The sequence below is a fragment of the Neovison vison genome, chromosome 10 (assembly GCF_020171115.1).
Source record: "Neovison vison isolate M4711 chromosome 10, ASM_NN_V1, whole genome shotgun sequence".
Taxonomy (NCBI): Eukaryota; Metazoa; Chordata; class Mammalia; order Carnivora; family Mustelidae; genus Neogale; species Neogale vison.
Genome location: NC_058100.1, coordinates 63,311,810 through 63,327,637, shown reverse-complemented (window position 1 = coordinate 63,327,637; position 15,828 = coordinate 63,311,810). Strand labels below are relative to the sequence as shown.

Here is a 15,828-nt window from a genome sequence, read left to right as displayed (position 1 = left end):
CCCAATCTTCTGTTTTTTCAAGTTTATTTTGCTTCCTACTGTTCCTTTGATAGATATTATTTATCAAATAGAAAATTCTTACTTTCCTTTGGTTTATCCAGAATATAGTGTGTTAGAGCTCATTCACATACATGACTGAACTGAGATAGGACTGAGGATTCCGGAAAGTTCCCTGACAAGGAGGTCACAAATTCTATTGACAACTTATTACTAGCTAGCAATGGTTCAAAACTTTAATTCAGACTCCTTGAAAGGAAGAATTATTTTCTAGCTGCCTGTTACAGAACACAAATAGTAGTTTTTATCTGTAAAGGTCTGCCTTTTAGCCCTCTCTGGAACCTTATGAAATTTCTTACTTCCTTGAAAATCCTAGCTGTTATGATACTATTTTAGAAAGTATTTCTTTGAAAAATCAAAACCATGTAATTAATCATCTTTGATTGCCAATTATGAAGTGGCATACATTAAAACATTTTGCTCTAAGCTGTCAGTTTTTTTGACAGTAAGAATATGTTTACCCTGATTTCATCATATTCCATTTTAAAAATCCTGAATTCTTCTTTAAGAGTTTGTTGCCTCTCCCCAAGTATTGTTCTTCATTGGTTATCTCTCTTTTCATGCATAGTACCACGCAGGTCACCGTAGGTAGACATGTCAGATTTTACGTAAAAGACCTGAGTGTTTTTGGTTCTCTACAGAACCCACACACGCACCCAAAGTATAGCCAGGCTCATAGTATAATAGTTAGGTATGTGTTAAGCTGCTGTAATAAGAGACCAGCACAGTGGCTAAAAACCACCAAAGATTGTCTTTCATTTAAAGACAGTTCAGGGTGAGTAGGTGACTTTGCTCTACAATACCATTCAGGGGCTCAGGGTTCTGATGTCCCTGTTGTTGGCTTTTGTCACTCTGCCGTCCCCTGATGTACTGTGCTAGTCCGCAAGGTCCAGGCACACATCCTACGTGTGTAACTGCTTGTGGGAAGACTAAGAGAGTGAAGGGCAAGTAATATCTTATGTAAACCTGATCTGGAAGTTTCAGGCATAACTTCTGTTTGCTCCCCCATTGACGAAGGCCGAGTCTCGTCAGCATGTCTGCCATAAGGCAAGTTTTGAAATATAGGCTTTTGCCATTCAGTGTTTTTCTGCCTAAAACTTAGGCGGTTCTTCTCAGAAATGGAAAAAGGGAAGACTGGGACTAGTAGTAGTGACACTACCCTAGGCACTAGGGACACGTTCAGAAACAGAAAATTGTAAAACTGGTCCACGTTTCAAAATTAAAGACATTTAAGATTTATTAAGATACTTGAAGGGGCAAAGTGGTATAGTTGAAAGGTCGAAGACCTGGGTTTGGCACTGTTGGTAACTAGACAACACTCCTGGAACATTCCAGAGAGTTAGACTGGCAGGAATTTGAGATAGCTCCCGGTAGAATGAGTATAATTTCTTTCAATCTCATAATCAACATGTATAGTTTCAGCCCTTCTTGAACTTTTGAAGTATGTAGTCAGCAATTTTCAATAGTAATTGACATTAGGAAGTAATACATGGTTTTAAATTCAGATTAGAAGTTCAAGTGTAAAGAGTATGTGTGTGCGTTATGGAGAAGTGGTGTTTGGCTGTAGTTATTTTTGAGGCCTTTGGATTTATCCTTTCATATTTCACATTTTCATTGATTTCCAATCCTTAATATGTTTGTTTACATTCTATTACAGATGTGGGCCTTTTAGAACAAACTGAAAATGGGGCCACATTTTTCGATCGCGTTATGCTCGTATTTATGTTCTCTCTCTCACCAGCCTCAGATGGAGCTGGCAGTTACGTTGTTTTCAATGTTGGAAATAAAATGTAGTGGTTTCCTACAAAAGGAAGAGAGATACACATTGAAATATATATTTTCAATTCTCATCATAAAGACATAGATCCGACTTTCTTAAAATTGGAGGATACTAAATTCTTTGTCTTTGTTATACTAAGTTTTTGAGTTAAAGCTACCACTTTTACTGTCCTGGTCCTGTAGAGTAGCTTTTGATTGTAGTTGACTGTTAATTACTATTTCTTTCTTTCTGACAGCAAATCAAGACAGTTTCCATATCATCTTCCTAAAGAAATGTCAGGTATTTATTTACATGCTAGTTTAAATACTAGAGCTAAAAACTGAAAACATTTAAATTTGCTTTTCTCAGGATATGTCAGCTCAAGGATCTTCTTCACAGCTTCCTAAACCTTTTGATCCTGAGCCAGAAGCTAAATATGGCACACTGGATGTGACTTTTGACTATGACTCTCAAGAACAGAAGCTTCTGGTAACAGTGACAGCTGTCACAGATATCCCAACATATAACAGGACAGGTGGCAACTCATGGCAAGTACACCTTGTTCTTCTACCTATAAAGAAACAGAGAGCAAAAACCAGCATCCAGAGAGGACCATGCCCTGTCTTCACAGAAACATTCAAATTTAATCATGTTGAATCTGAGATGATTGGAAATTATGCTGTTCGGTTTAGACTGTATGGTGTACATCGCATGAAAAAAGAAAAGATTGTGGGGGAAAAGATTTTTTATTTAACAAAATTGAATCTTCAAGGGAAAATGTCATTACCTGTGATATTGGAACCTTCTTACAATCATTCTGTGAGTATCTGATCAAATAGCCTGAATACGATTTATGTCGTGGTATGTAACATCCATAATTTTTAAAATCCATGATTAATCCATCAACTTTTTCAATTTTTTTTATGTAATAATCATACCTTTACAAAATTTCTAAGCCCTGGATAGGTAGGTATAATTTTTTCTCATTCTATAAAAGTTGCCCTTGAAGATTATATGTGATTCATTTTATGTATTTTATCCTTCACAGAGTCAGGTCCAGAACGAATTACATGTTCGTTCTTGTTAAATATTTATTAGATGATTGATTATGACATCAAAGTGAACTCCTTGCAGAATTTATCGTTTTCTTTCCAGGTTAAAACTAAGTGATATAGCAAGATCTAGCCCCATATCTTACTTACTATACTGCAGAAATTATTTGCTTTTTTAGACTACGTACTACTGCCGAGCTCATAACTGATTATCTTTCCAGAGCTCCTATGAAATTATTTTTAAAGGTTCAAAAGAAGACCTGGCCTTGTTATGCTCTGCACCCTTTTTAAAAAAAGATTTTGCAGTATCTCTGGGAGAATACTTAAGTTTGGTCTGTGAGGTGTTCTCCCTTTTCTTTTCTTTCCTTCCAGGTTCTTAGCACCTACAGCTCTCTCTCTCTGTCTCTCCATATTTGTAACTAACCTCCCGCAAGACATTGCAGAGCACAGGAGAGCTGAACTACTTTAAACTGGGAAGATACACTATGCCACGTAGTTATTTAGATAGTGAGAAAAATCTGTCCTAGGCTATAAGTATAAATTATGAATTATATTTATTCCTCCCGGTGTTATATTGAATTAAGAGCATTTTTATAATACAAATACAGAGATTTTAAAATGGATGTGTGTCTTTAAATGAAAGTGTATTTTAGAGTTTTTTAAGCTTCTAAAGCACAAGTCCAGAATCAGAGCCTCACTGAATTTATACCAGACAACATTTGATCTTATAGGACAGTCATTCACAATAGTTGTTGTTTTTTTTTTTTCACTATCCCGTTTTAGCTAGATGATTTTAAAACATATTTAAAACCAAAAGGTGATAATAAATATGGTATATCCCTACTGGTTTATAGGATCATAGTTAGCCTTTATTGATAACTTGTTATAACTTTAAATTGCAGACTAACCATTTTGGAGAAATATCCTTTTTAAAAATATAATATCAGTTTATCAGAGAAGAGAAAAAAGGAAGTCCAGGCAATATTCCAGAGGGGAGAAAGATAATTTTTTTTTTATAAAATTGAATAGTCTGCAGTTCTTAATAGGATTTTAAACTTTCTCATGATTTGGTCTGAGTGATGACTAGTTAATCTGTGGAAAATACATTCTTTTAGAGAAATACCTGATTTAAATTAGAAGAGAATGACTATATCATCACAAGGTATGTATTTTGTGTTTATTTACTTCAAATTATCTGTTCCCAATTCTATGTTAATTATATTCATTTCACAAAGAAAATGAAGCCATAGAAAATAATTTGGTTTTATCTGTGGTCAAACTTAATTATTTCTGTACATAACATGTATTAGCTTATGAGCATCAGTTCTGTGTTTCTGACAACCGGGACAATAAATTTGAGGCATGGTCACCAAAAAGCGTGCCAGACAGACAGCTTCTAAGACATAATATTTAAATCTGAATAAAACTATCCATCTTCTGCTCTTGGAGAATTTTTTTCTCTACATTGTCACACTTTTCAAATTTAATGCCTGTATTTAATTGTTCTTCCCTTTTGTCTTCTTTCCTGTTGAAAAACATGAGTTCTTTCTAACTAGTTGTGGTTATAACCTTGGATAAATGATCTAGCCTCTAGGCATCAGGTTTCTCATTAGTAAAAGGAGGGCATTAAACCAAATGTCCCATCTATCTCTGATACTGCAATTCTACTAATTTATATTGGGAAAGATGTTAGGTAAGAACACAAACAGGTGGATTTCAGATGAGTTTTATGTGCTAAATGTGTTATGTTTTGTTCAGGCACTGATTATGTTTTCTTACTCTTCCCTATCTTTTCAACCATCTTCCAAAGTCTGAGAAAGCCCCAACTACTAGTCCCACCCCCTACAGGTCAACTATAAGGTTCTTTCCCAGTCTGTCTGGTAGCTAGAGCAGGAGCCATGCTCCCTGGGCTCTGCGACTCTGACTCATTTCCAGGAAACCTCAGGGCAGACTGAGCAGAGAAGCAGGTGCTGCGCCCCCCTCATGCCTGCGTGAGGCCGAGAGTGGAGGAGTCTGGTCCTCAGGATCAGCAGTAATTCCCAAACAGCTCTGCAGGTGCAGAAGCAGTATTGGTGCTAGACAGCGACCGTTGCAGGAGTTGGGCCCGTAAGTGTCCAATGGGGGCGGCAGCACGATGTCCTCCCAGGCCAGTCCTGCAGGATGGCTTTCGCTTTTGTTCTTCAGAAGCTTCCCCATAAGCCTGTTCTCTAGTCGTCCCGATTCCTTTAGGACATTGCTATTCCACTGAGACTTAGCTGCCAGTGATTTCAGACAGAACCCTGCTGAAAAATGTTGAAATCGCCATACGGTCTATTGTTTACTTGTTTAAGTGATCTCTTAGGCCATACTCAACAGCTGGAGTGTTGTTACCCTTCCTACCGTGGTGTATCCCTCTTATAACTGGAATTTTTCTCTTCTGCTCAGCGGCGTGCCGATGGCACTCCTCCCCAGGCGAGAACCCCAGTCACCCTCTTCACCTGCATTTTTGGCTCCGCATTACTACCGTGTGTGCCAGTTGCCGGCGGCAGCCTCTCCTCCTTTCCTCAGCCCAGTCGTATTTCTCATTCAGCCTCCCAGATTTCTTAACGATAATCTTCCCTCTGTCTCGCACAGACATTCACAACCCTTCCTTGCACAGACAGTATTTAGTTAGCGTAATGTACGCAGGGCGACTGGCTAGAAAATGGGGGGCTCCAGTCCCCCAACTGCAAAGCACTGCATTCAGCTAACATCCCGAAGGAGCTTAGAAGTAGATGCTCGGCCAGAGCCTTCAGGTAAGAAAGGCCCCGCCCAGCTGAAACTTTGATTTCAGTCTTGAGACAACAGAAATCACAAGGAAACTGAAGTTGTAAGGCTAGAGCTACTTACTAGGTGCTTTTTGACCCTGTGGCATTTCAGGTGTGAGGGTGTGACCAGGAGAAGTCTGCAGAGGTTGATGTATCCTCAGGGAAGAGTTGGATTTGGGTTGAAGTAAGATGTTGGGGTTCAGAGAAGAAACTAAGGTTCCCGAGGAGTTTATCATAGATCAGGAGGACCAGAAGGCATAGTGAAAAAATTCAGATAAGGAGGAATGTGATGGCAGTTTGTGGTAGTGAAGAAATACAGAGAATAACAGAATGGGTGATAAAGCAAGAGACCTGGCCAATGTCATGAGGGATTTGCCTTCATTTAGAGTGTTCTAAAATGTCAGTCCCGATTATAATTTGAATCTACTTAAATCTCAGATGTTATTTAAAGTCTAATTTAAATCTCATCTTTATAGAAATTTGTTAGACTGTTTCTAATACAAATTTAAATTAGTTGATCTTATCTGTCTCTGTAGACCAAGTAGCGAGTACTGGTTATTGCTGTGTGAATGTTGGTTAGGTGGGTGGGTGAGTGGGTGCGTGTGGTACATATTATTTCTCAGTTATTGCCTCTGGTGCTTGTTTCTGCGGCTAGTCATACATTTTCTTGTTATTGAATTTGTTCTATGTCTTCCTTCTAGATTTTAAATACTTTGAGAATAGAGTCTGTCTGTTTGACTTAAATGATTTTAGTTATACTTACTTTTCACAGAACCTAGAATATAGGTGTTCAGTGAATACTTGTTAAATTGATTTCATTAACATATTCAGGTAAACCTGATAGTTCTGAAATTCTTACTAAGACCCATACCCTGGTAAGTATCAATATCCTTAAAATAGCTCTGTTAGGAATCTTTTATGACCTAGAATCCAATAATCATGATCTTAGAGTAACTAAGTAGGAACACATCACAATGTATTGCTTCTAAATAATAATCAACATATGTTCATATATATATATATATATATATTCATATAATTCCCCATTCAAGAGTTTAATGCCACAGTCTTGTAGAGTGATCAGCCTTCCTCATGACTTACTGAAATGAAGATCTTCTTTTAGAAACCTGCACTTTCAATCTTTAATTCCTAAAATTTTCTGTATCTCAAAAATAGCCTTTCTTTTTTTTGTTACTAGACTGAATTAATTTACTTTGATATTTATACTGTGACTTTTATTTTTAAGACAGGTAAATTATTGCTTATACTCTGTAATTGAAATGTCTGTCCCCCTAAGAATCATACTTTAGTCTGTATTATTAGCAAATGTCTTTTAAAACTTGGCTTCTCCTATTTTCATATTCACTACGTTCACATACTACCTTGTCAGAAATTTACGTTTTCTCAATGTAGATTACACTTCTTCATCCTAAAGCAATTTAAAGTATATACTTCATGATAAACTAATGATCACAGTTAACAGTTACTAGTAGAAGGAGAAAGCTGCATGTGTGCAATTCAGGTCCCTAGACGATAACACTTACACGATTCATGGCTCACTTTAGTATAAAACTAAATAGTTACAGACCTATTTAGAGACAGCTATTCAAAGTAGTTGAGCATATATTATCAGTGGAGAGGAATAACTCTAGTCTCACATGAAGAATTGTTATCAGGTAAATCTTTCAGTGAAAGAAGTGAAATTAGAGCCTAAAAGGAAGCTTTTTGTTTAAATCAGATTCTTACTTTATATAAGACTGAAAAGAAGTCAAGTTTAAATCCTATGTCTCAAGAAATTTTGAACATGCAGGAAAATTGAGTGGGAGAAACTGAAATCTCAGTGGTTAAACTATTTGTTCTGTATATTGAATATAGGGAATAAAGAACATCAATTCAACTGGGATTCATTTCATTGAACCATCCAAGACTAAACTATAAACCACTGGACCAATACGTACTTCATTCTTGTTTCATGTTTGTTAGTTGTTTGTTTGTTTTTTTAAATAAGCCAGAAAATTAAAGAATAAGCTTTAGGCACATATATTATATTCCTTTCTCCTATATTTTACTTTATGCAATTAACTTTTCCAAGATACTGATTTCAATTATTTGTAATACTAATGAGAGAAATTAACAAATGCTTTATGGAAAGACGGTACTATTTGATCAATTTAGAGTGGCATGAGGATTATGACAGATAAATTTAGGTTCAAGAGGGAAGCATATTCTATAATTAAGAACATTCTAAAGTGCATTAGCAAGAAGGGGTAATGTACTTTACAGAAACATCATGGAAAGATACTTAACATTCAAGTTATAAATATTGACTGCTATTTTTAAAAATAATTCTTTTGGGGCGCCTGGGTGGCTCAGTGGATTAAAGCCTCTGCCTTTGGCTGAGGTCATGATCCCAGGGTCCTGGGATTGAGACCCACTTCAGGCTCTCTGCTCAGCAGGGAGCCTGCTTCCTCATCTCTCTCTCTCTGCCTGCCTCTCTGCCTACTTGTGATCTCTCTCTGTCAAATAAATAAATAAATCTTTAAAAAAAAAATTCTTTTGGAGAGTCTAGGTAGTAGACATCCTGAATACATACCTTCTTCATTAATGCCAGCTGGGAGTTCCATGTACTTCCCTTTAAAGTTGCACTTTAGTACATGATGATGAGGCAGTCCCTTTCTTCTGGGTTGTTGAGCAGTAAGAGTAGAGTTGTATCCACTGTGCTGGTGTTTATGTGGTAGGAGGCTGGTAAGTAACAAACAGTAACATTGAATGAGGTCGTTCTTGGGACTTACCACTTACAGACAAAAGAAATAGCCAACAGAAGCAGCCTTTAATTTTTTCTTAGTCGTTTTCTCCCATCATGTTCCTGTTACATAGCAGGATCCAGAAAAAATCTCCACTTGACAGTTACATTTTACTTAATTCTATTCAGAGCAAAGAATAATTCTGGTCCCAAAAAATGATAGTACATGATCAGCCTGGATCAGTTCCTGATGCTGTTTCTATTAGGCATATATGTTTAAGTGATTTCTATCACTAAAAATGAGCATGGTCGTCCTGCACATGCCGTGTGTGCTCACTCATTACTCCTGTTTAAGTGAACTGCATATTTCTAAGTGTTGAGCATGCAGAGATATTGTTGAGAAAAACCTAATTCTCCCTAGTGTACATACATGTTAGCGCCAGGGATAGGACAGGAGTATGTGACCTGACTGCTTCACAAGGTTAGGATGAGTAAATGAGTGAGCTACCTGAAAACCTTTAGACTAGTTGTTAACTTGAAATGAAATGGGTTATCCTTAATTTGAATCATTCTGCCATTATTTACTGCTTTTTAAAGATACACTCATGGTGCCTGGGTGGCTCCGTCAGTTGAGCGCCCGACTCTTGATTTCAGCTCAAGTTGTGATCTCAGGTCATGAGATCGAGTCCCACCTTGGTCTCCACGCAGTGGGGCGTTTGCTTCTCCCTTTGCCCCTCCCATTCACGGTTGCTCACTCTCTCTTTTAAAAAAGGTACTCTCTTGTCTTAAAAAAAAAAAAAAAAAAGTCTTATCATTCCTTTATCTAGTCTTAGATCTACAATTTTTTATATAGACTGTATCTTACCCGTTTACAGTGATCTTTTCATATTCTGTCACTTTGGGCAACAATGACCAGAAGAGTACTGATCACATTTTTTTCTAGCAGAAAAAGCTGATAGAGTTGACAGGAAGTGAAAACTGAATAAGTTTGGTACACACAGTTTTTGAATTATCTCATGTTGTATCATCAAAGTATATAATTTATATAATCAAAATTCTATATTTCCTAATATTTCCTTATTCTACAGTTTAAAATAAAGTGGACTATTTAAACTTTAATTCGTTCATTTTTCAAGGAATTAGATCTGGTTCATGGAAAATAGCATGTATTATTATAAGTACATTTTTCATATTAACTTAATTTGGTGGTGGGATATATTTTACTTTGAAATGAAAGCTGGCATTGTCCCTGGCACTGTATTCACATTATAAAAAAATGTTTCTTTATATTAACTCATTTGTGATTTGTCATAAAAGATTAAAGAATTACCAGATAGTAGAAATCTACAGTTTTAATGTCGGAATTGTTAGGCATTTATGACCAAATTTCTGTTTGCCTTTGGGTGGTTGGTGTAGCATCGAGGTTGGGAGCATGGAGGCTGTGCGGTCACATCTTGGTTTCCCACTTCTTCCTGACTTGTGTCCTTGGAGGAACACTCAGCCACTCTAGACCTCATGTATTCATTCATAAACGGGGATAGTAACAGTAAAGCTGCCTCAGAAAATGTTTCTGAGAATTAAAGGAGATAATCCATGTAAAGAATTTAAAACATCATCTAGCATATAGGAACTTGACACTGTTAACTAATTTGGTTTGTTTGGTCTTATTCATGTGCGGATAAATTTACTGTTTTAATTCAGTAGCAATCTTCATTAGGTGCCAGTCCATAAGAAAAAATTACTGCAGTGTGTTTTTCAAATTTCAAAATAAGAAGGAACATTAAGCAATCTGGAAAAGAGGAAAGTAAAAGTCCTTTTCTTTTTTTATTTTTTTAAGAGGGAGCACATGCATAAGCTTGGGGGCAGAGAATCTCAAACAGGCTCCACACTCAGTGCGGAGCCAAGGCAGGGCTCCAGCTCAGGACCCTGAGCTCATGACCCGAGCCAAAATCGAGTAGGACACATCACCAACTGGGCCACCCAGGCGCCCCAAAGTAAAAGTCCTTTAATCCAATGGTATAAAAAGTGTTTAACCATACAAATACCTAGTAAAAGAACTTTTTTGGGAACTAAATATAACTCAACCCTTGAATGTTTTTAAGATACAACTTTTTCTAAATATATTTTGAGTGATTATTTAAAAGTCTGAATTATAAATATTCGGCCTTGAAAGCTGTAATGGCTCGTAAACATCAGAGGTTCCTTTCTCATTGTGCTGTGTGTCTGCCGGAGCTGGGCTGGGGCTCTGTTCTGTGCTGGCGTCACTCTGGGATCCAGATGGCTGGAGGAGGTTCTTTCTGAAACGTTGCTTGTTGTCAGAGGATGTAGCAAACGAATCCCTGTTCCTTCAGGTTTCTGCCCCAGATTAACACATGCCACCTCCACTGACATTTCAGTGTCTAAAGCAGCGGTCGGCAACCTTTCTGTAAAGTGCTCAAGGGCTCATTTGTTTTAGGCTTTACAGGCTTTACAGGCTGCAACAGTCTCTCCACTGCATGGTCTCTCTCTCTTTCTTCTTTGAGAACACATTTTAAAAATAGAAGCGAGGGGCAGTGAATAATAGTGAACAATATTTCATACAAAGAATTGCTAAGGTGTCAATATTATCTGTAGATTAACATTTATAATTGCATATCAGTAGCTTATAAGTCAAGTTCTGCTTTTAAGTATAAGAATTTGCTCTCTTGGGACAAACATTCTCTTTTAAGTCTTATTTAAGTAATAAATTTGCAAAGTCTTTCCTAAATACTTGTCCAGTTATCACAATTCTTTTTTAAAGATTCTATTTATTTGAGAGACAGAATGAGAGAGAAAGCATGAGAAGGGAAGGTCAGAGGGAGAAGCAGACCCGTTGCTGAGCAGGGAGCCCGATGCAGGACTTGATCCTGACACTCCAACATCATGACCTGAGCCAAAGGGAGTCGCTCAACCAACTGAGCCACCCAAATACCCCAGTTATCACTATTTTTTATTCTAATTTCTTAATTTACGAAAATACTATTGAACTTGGGGCACCTGGGTAGCTCAGTCGGTTGAACATTGGAATCTTAATTTCAGCTCAGGTCATGATCTCAGTATTGTGGGATCCAGTCCAATGTGGGGAGTATGCTTCTGCCCCTCCCTCCTGCACGTGTACACACGTGCATGCACGCGCTCTCCCCTCTCTCAAACAAATAAATCTTTTAAAAATATTATTGAACTCAAAAAGCTTAAATATATGACAAGTCTTAGTACATATTAAACAAGTTCATCTAAACTGGCAATATCAGGAGGAAATGCAAGGAATGGTTTGTTTATTCCTAAAAATAGTGTATTAACCACATATGTTTATTTCTTCTTCTTCCTGTAATCTCCAATGATAGTACTTTGGTTAAAGAAATAAATACACACACATTGACATTTGTACCCACGAGCTCAAAGAGGGCATCAGCAGCTGTGAGAGCTGAGGCTCTGGAAAGCAGTGTGGGTGGAGGGTGGCTACTGCTTCAGCAGAGCAGAGGAGAGCTAGGGAAGGGCTCACAGAAGGCAGGGACTGCTGTGATCCACAGAACCAAACACACTTCTGAGGACAGCAGAGGATGGCGTGATTTTGTTGGCTAAAGATGAGTCACTAAGTCTGTAAATTCCCTTTTGGCCTGAAGAACAGAGTTAGGCTTGTGACTGTATCTGGGCAGTAATGATCATAGGTTTCTTCTCTGGAAAAACTCAAGATTTCCAAGCTAAGACCCTAACCTCATAGTGATGTTTAGGAGTTCCCCAAGGAAATTGCCTGGTCCCCATCTAATCACATGAATGCCAATCGAGGAGCAAACTGTGTTTAAATGTGTGGAGTTTTTGATCAGCTTTTTAGTGACGCATTTTTAAATAGGAGCAGGCAAGCATAGCTCAGGAGACCCTAAGGGAAAACCTCCAACAGGAAAGAGAAAACCCAGGATAAACAAATATTTAAAAAAAAAATTTTTACCCTCCTGGAAGAGTACATATTGCAGAGATGAGAAGAAAAGTAAAAACTAATCCTGATTAGTATTTTCAAGAAGATATGATAACCTGTTATATACATTTCAAAAAGACCGAATATTCTTTTTTTTTTAATAAAGATTTTTATTTATTTGTCAGAAACAGAGGGAGAGAGAGTGAGCAAGCAAAGGCAGACAGAGAGGCAGGCAGAGGCAAAGGGAGAAGCAGGCTCCCCGCCAAGCAAGGAGCCCGATGTGGGACTCGATCCCAGGACCCTGGGATCATGACCTGAGCTGCTTAACCAACCGAGCCACCCAGGCATCCAGAGACCGAATATTCTTAAAAAAAAAAAAAAAGAAGAACAATCCCCAGAAGAAAAAAAAGCCTTTGTAAATTACATAGTTTGGGAATGCTGTTGAGGATGTAACCAAGAGTGTTCACTGTGGCTTACAACCAAGGATTTTGGTAGCAGGCTTCAATTTTACATGTTCATGTGTTCACATTTATGTGTCTAACCTAAACTTATCTTTCTGGGAGAATATTCATAAAATGAATGATTTTGCCTTTAAATCTCTCCCTTCTTTCCAAGTAAATAATACTTCATATTTAAAATCTGATTATCAGGGGTGCCTGGGTGGCTCAGTGGGTAAAGGCCTCTGCCTTCGGCTCAGGCTGTGATCCCACGGTCCTGAGATTGAGCCCTGCCTAGGGCTCTCTGCTCAACAGGGAACCTGCTTCCCTTCTTCTCTCTCTGCCTGCCTCTCTGCCTACCTGTGATCTCTGTCAAATAAATAAATAAAATCTATAAAAAAATAAAAAATAAATCTGATTATGAGGTCCTGATTATGACCATTAATTATTTTGAGGAGATTTATAAATATAGACTGTTCTCTGGGCTCAACACTAGATCCCCTGAACCACATCTACCGAATCAGAATCACTGGGAAGCAGCCTCATAATCTTTCTTTAGAATAATTTTCCCAAGAGGTCATTAAATACACTAAAATTTCAAGGCCACTGGTATAGAAAATGTTTTCCAAAAAACATTGTGGATACAAGTGAGTTGAGGGATATGCTTTGGGGTGAGTTCAGAAGTTATACTTTTGTCTCTTTTCTGTATTTCATGAGATCGTTTCATCTTTTATTGTCTTTGGTTTCCTTTTCAAATATCTAGCAATTCTTTGGTCATTCAAAAAAAATAACTCAGGGGAGTAGAATTATGAAGACGTGTCTGTGAAGTTATAGTAAAAATATGAGGAGAAGTTTCCTTTTTAGAAAACTCCACCCCCTCATTTAATTAACTGAAAGTACCTAAGAAGAACCAGAGATTATGCTGAGTAAATATTTGCTTCTGTTAAGATGCCATCAGTTTCAAGTGAATACAGACTATTTCAAAATAGCTTGAGTGGTCACAGACCATGCAGAGAGTAGGTCTGTCTTCAGGCTTAGCTTGATCCAGTGACTCAAATAGTACCACCAAAGTCCTGGTTTCTCTCTCTTTCTACCCTTTCCACCACCCTTGCCCAATCCCCTCACACACTGTTAATATCATAATCATGTTTCACATCATTGCCCTCTTGAAACTTGTGTCTCACTAGGTTACCTTCCCATCCCAGAACCAATCACAGAGGTGGGCTCTACTGTTTAGCTTAAGCCCTAGAGTTGGGCAATGGACCACCTCCCATATTATATTAGGTAACAAATGGAAAGGAGTGGAACATTCACTGTTAGAAGGAAGTGATGAATGGATACTAGGGAGATAACTAATGTCCAATATAAAGTTTGTTTAAATTTCTTAAAAATAAAACTCACAAGGGGCGCCTGAATGGCTCAGTTGGTTAAGCATCTGACTCTTGATTTCAGCTCAGGTCATGATCTCAGGGTTATGAGCCCTGTGTTGGGAGCCTGATAAAGATTTTCTCTCCCTCTACATCTGCCTTCCCCCTGCCCCAAATAAAATAAAATTCACTAAAACTTTAGTGATTGGACATACCATGGGTGAAATCTTTTTTTAATCAATGTGATAATACCTTAGAATTAGGCATACTTTTCTGTGTACTGTTTTAGGAATCTTGAGTTCTATGTTAAACAGTGATTTGCTTAATTGGCTATGAGCTAAATTCTGAAAATTATGATTCTCAATCCTGATTACATTAGTATGACTTGGGGACTTTTTAAAATAAAGGTGAATAGGTTCCCATTTCTTGAATCAAAATATTAAAGGAATAGGGCCAGGTTCTTCATATCTTTGAAAAGCTTTTAAAGCTCTACAGCAGACACTAGTACCTGAATAGTATTATCATTGCCCTATAGAATCTATCTTATGTCCACATCTTACTCTTTCCTGTTAGTTCCTGGGTAGATGTAGGACTAAAATGAGTCCTTGCCAAGTTTTGAAACATCTGGTAAGATTTAACAAGAAACTAACCATATCATTAAGAAAACTCTATTGTAAGACTTGTTAATAGCATAAAATACTTCTCCAAAACTATCTGCTCAAATTGCAACCAACTAAACTATTGAAATTCACATTTAATACACAGTTTCATTGAAAATACTTGTAATGAGAATTATATTTTTATAAGCTATTTTGAAATAAGCCTGAATAGGAAGAAATGGTTATACACACTAGTAAGTGTAAACTTTCATTGCCTTTGGCTTTTTTCAAAACTTTATATTTCAGATCTATTCTAAAATATTAAAATTATTGATCCCCTTGATTCATTAGAAGCTTGACATATTTTCAGAATATGTAAATAGAAAAAAGATGGAAAATGTCTTAAAGGGGATTAAAGTCATTACGGCCATAAGAAAAATTATTTTACAAAAAAACATTCATTATATGTAACCTTAGAATATTATAGATTAGATTGTCTTTGGATTCAGTTTTTTTTAAAGTTTGTCATGGCATGGAAGACATTAGAAGTAAATTTTCAGAAATAGGCAAATTCAACATTTCCTGGGCCTCACTGGTCTTTTAGGAACATGAATTTGGGAAAATATGCCATGTGGCCTATTAACAGCCCTCAAGGCCATCTGTATAATGCAGCCCCACCTAGACCATCCTGAAATCACACTGTGAAATGGAAATAGTATGAAAAAATGGTACACTTCGTGATAAAGTGAAATAAAAAACACTGCTATTTCTATAGCTCTTAACATTTCATTTCCTAGGAACTGCTTTGAATGCTCTGTGAGGATATGAACAAAAAACAGTAATAACATCGTGTGAAATAACTCAGGTAACTGGAGAATTCACTGTGAAGTTGCATTAAAGACTCTCGGAAAGATCCTTCTATGTTCACATTATAATGAACATATAAATCGTACCTTGCTGTTTCATGTGTCACTGAATTATTTGTAACATTCAGCATTAGAATCAGAACCAATCTTCGATAGTCTGTTTTGTGGCATAAGAGAATTGTTGCTACCATTTTCAAGTTTAAGAGAGGAAATTTGAAACATGAAGGTGTT

The 15,828-nt window shown here is 37.2% G+C and overlaps 1 protein-coding gene across 2 annotated transcripts in view; it reads left to right on the top strand.

Moving 5' to 3' along the window:
* The window catches only part of SYT14 (synaptotagmin 14), a 194,996-nt gene that overhangs the window by 137,029 nt on the left and 42,139 nt on the right, over positions 1 to 15,828 (top strand). For both annotated transcript variants that reach the window (XM_044267475.1, XM_044267474.1), the window contains one exon: positions 2,186 to 2,635. In XM_044267475.1, the coding sequence (XP_044123410.1) occupies positions 2,186 to 2,635 (450 nt within the window). The remainder of the gene's footprint in view (positions 1 to 2,185; positions 2,636 to 15,828) is intronic.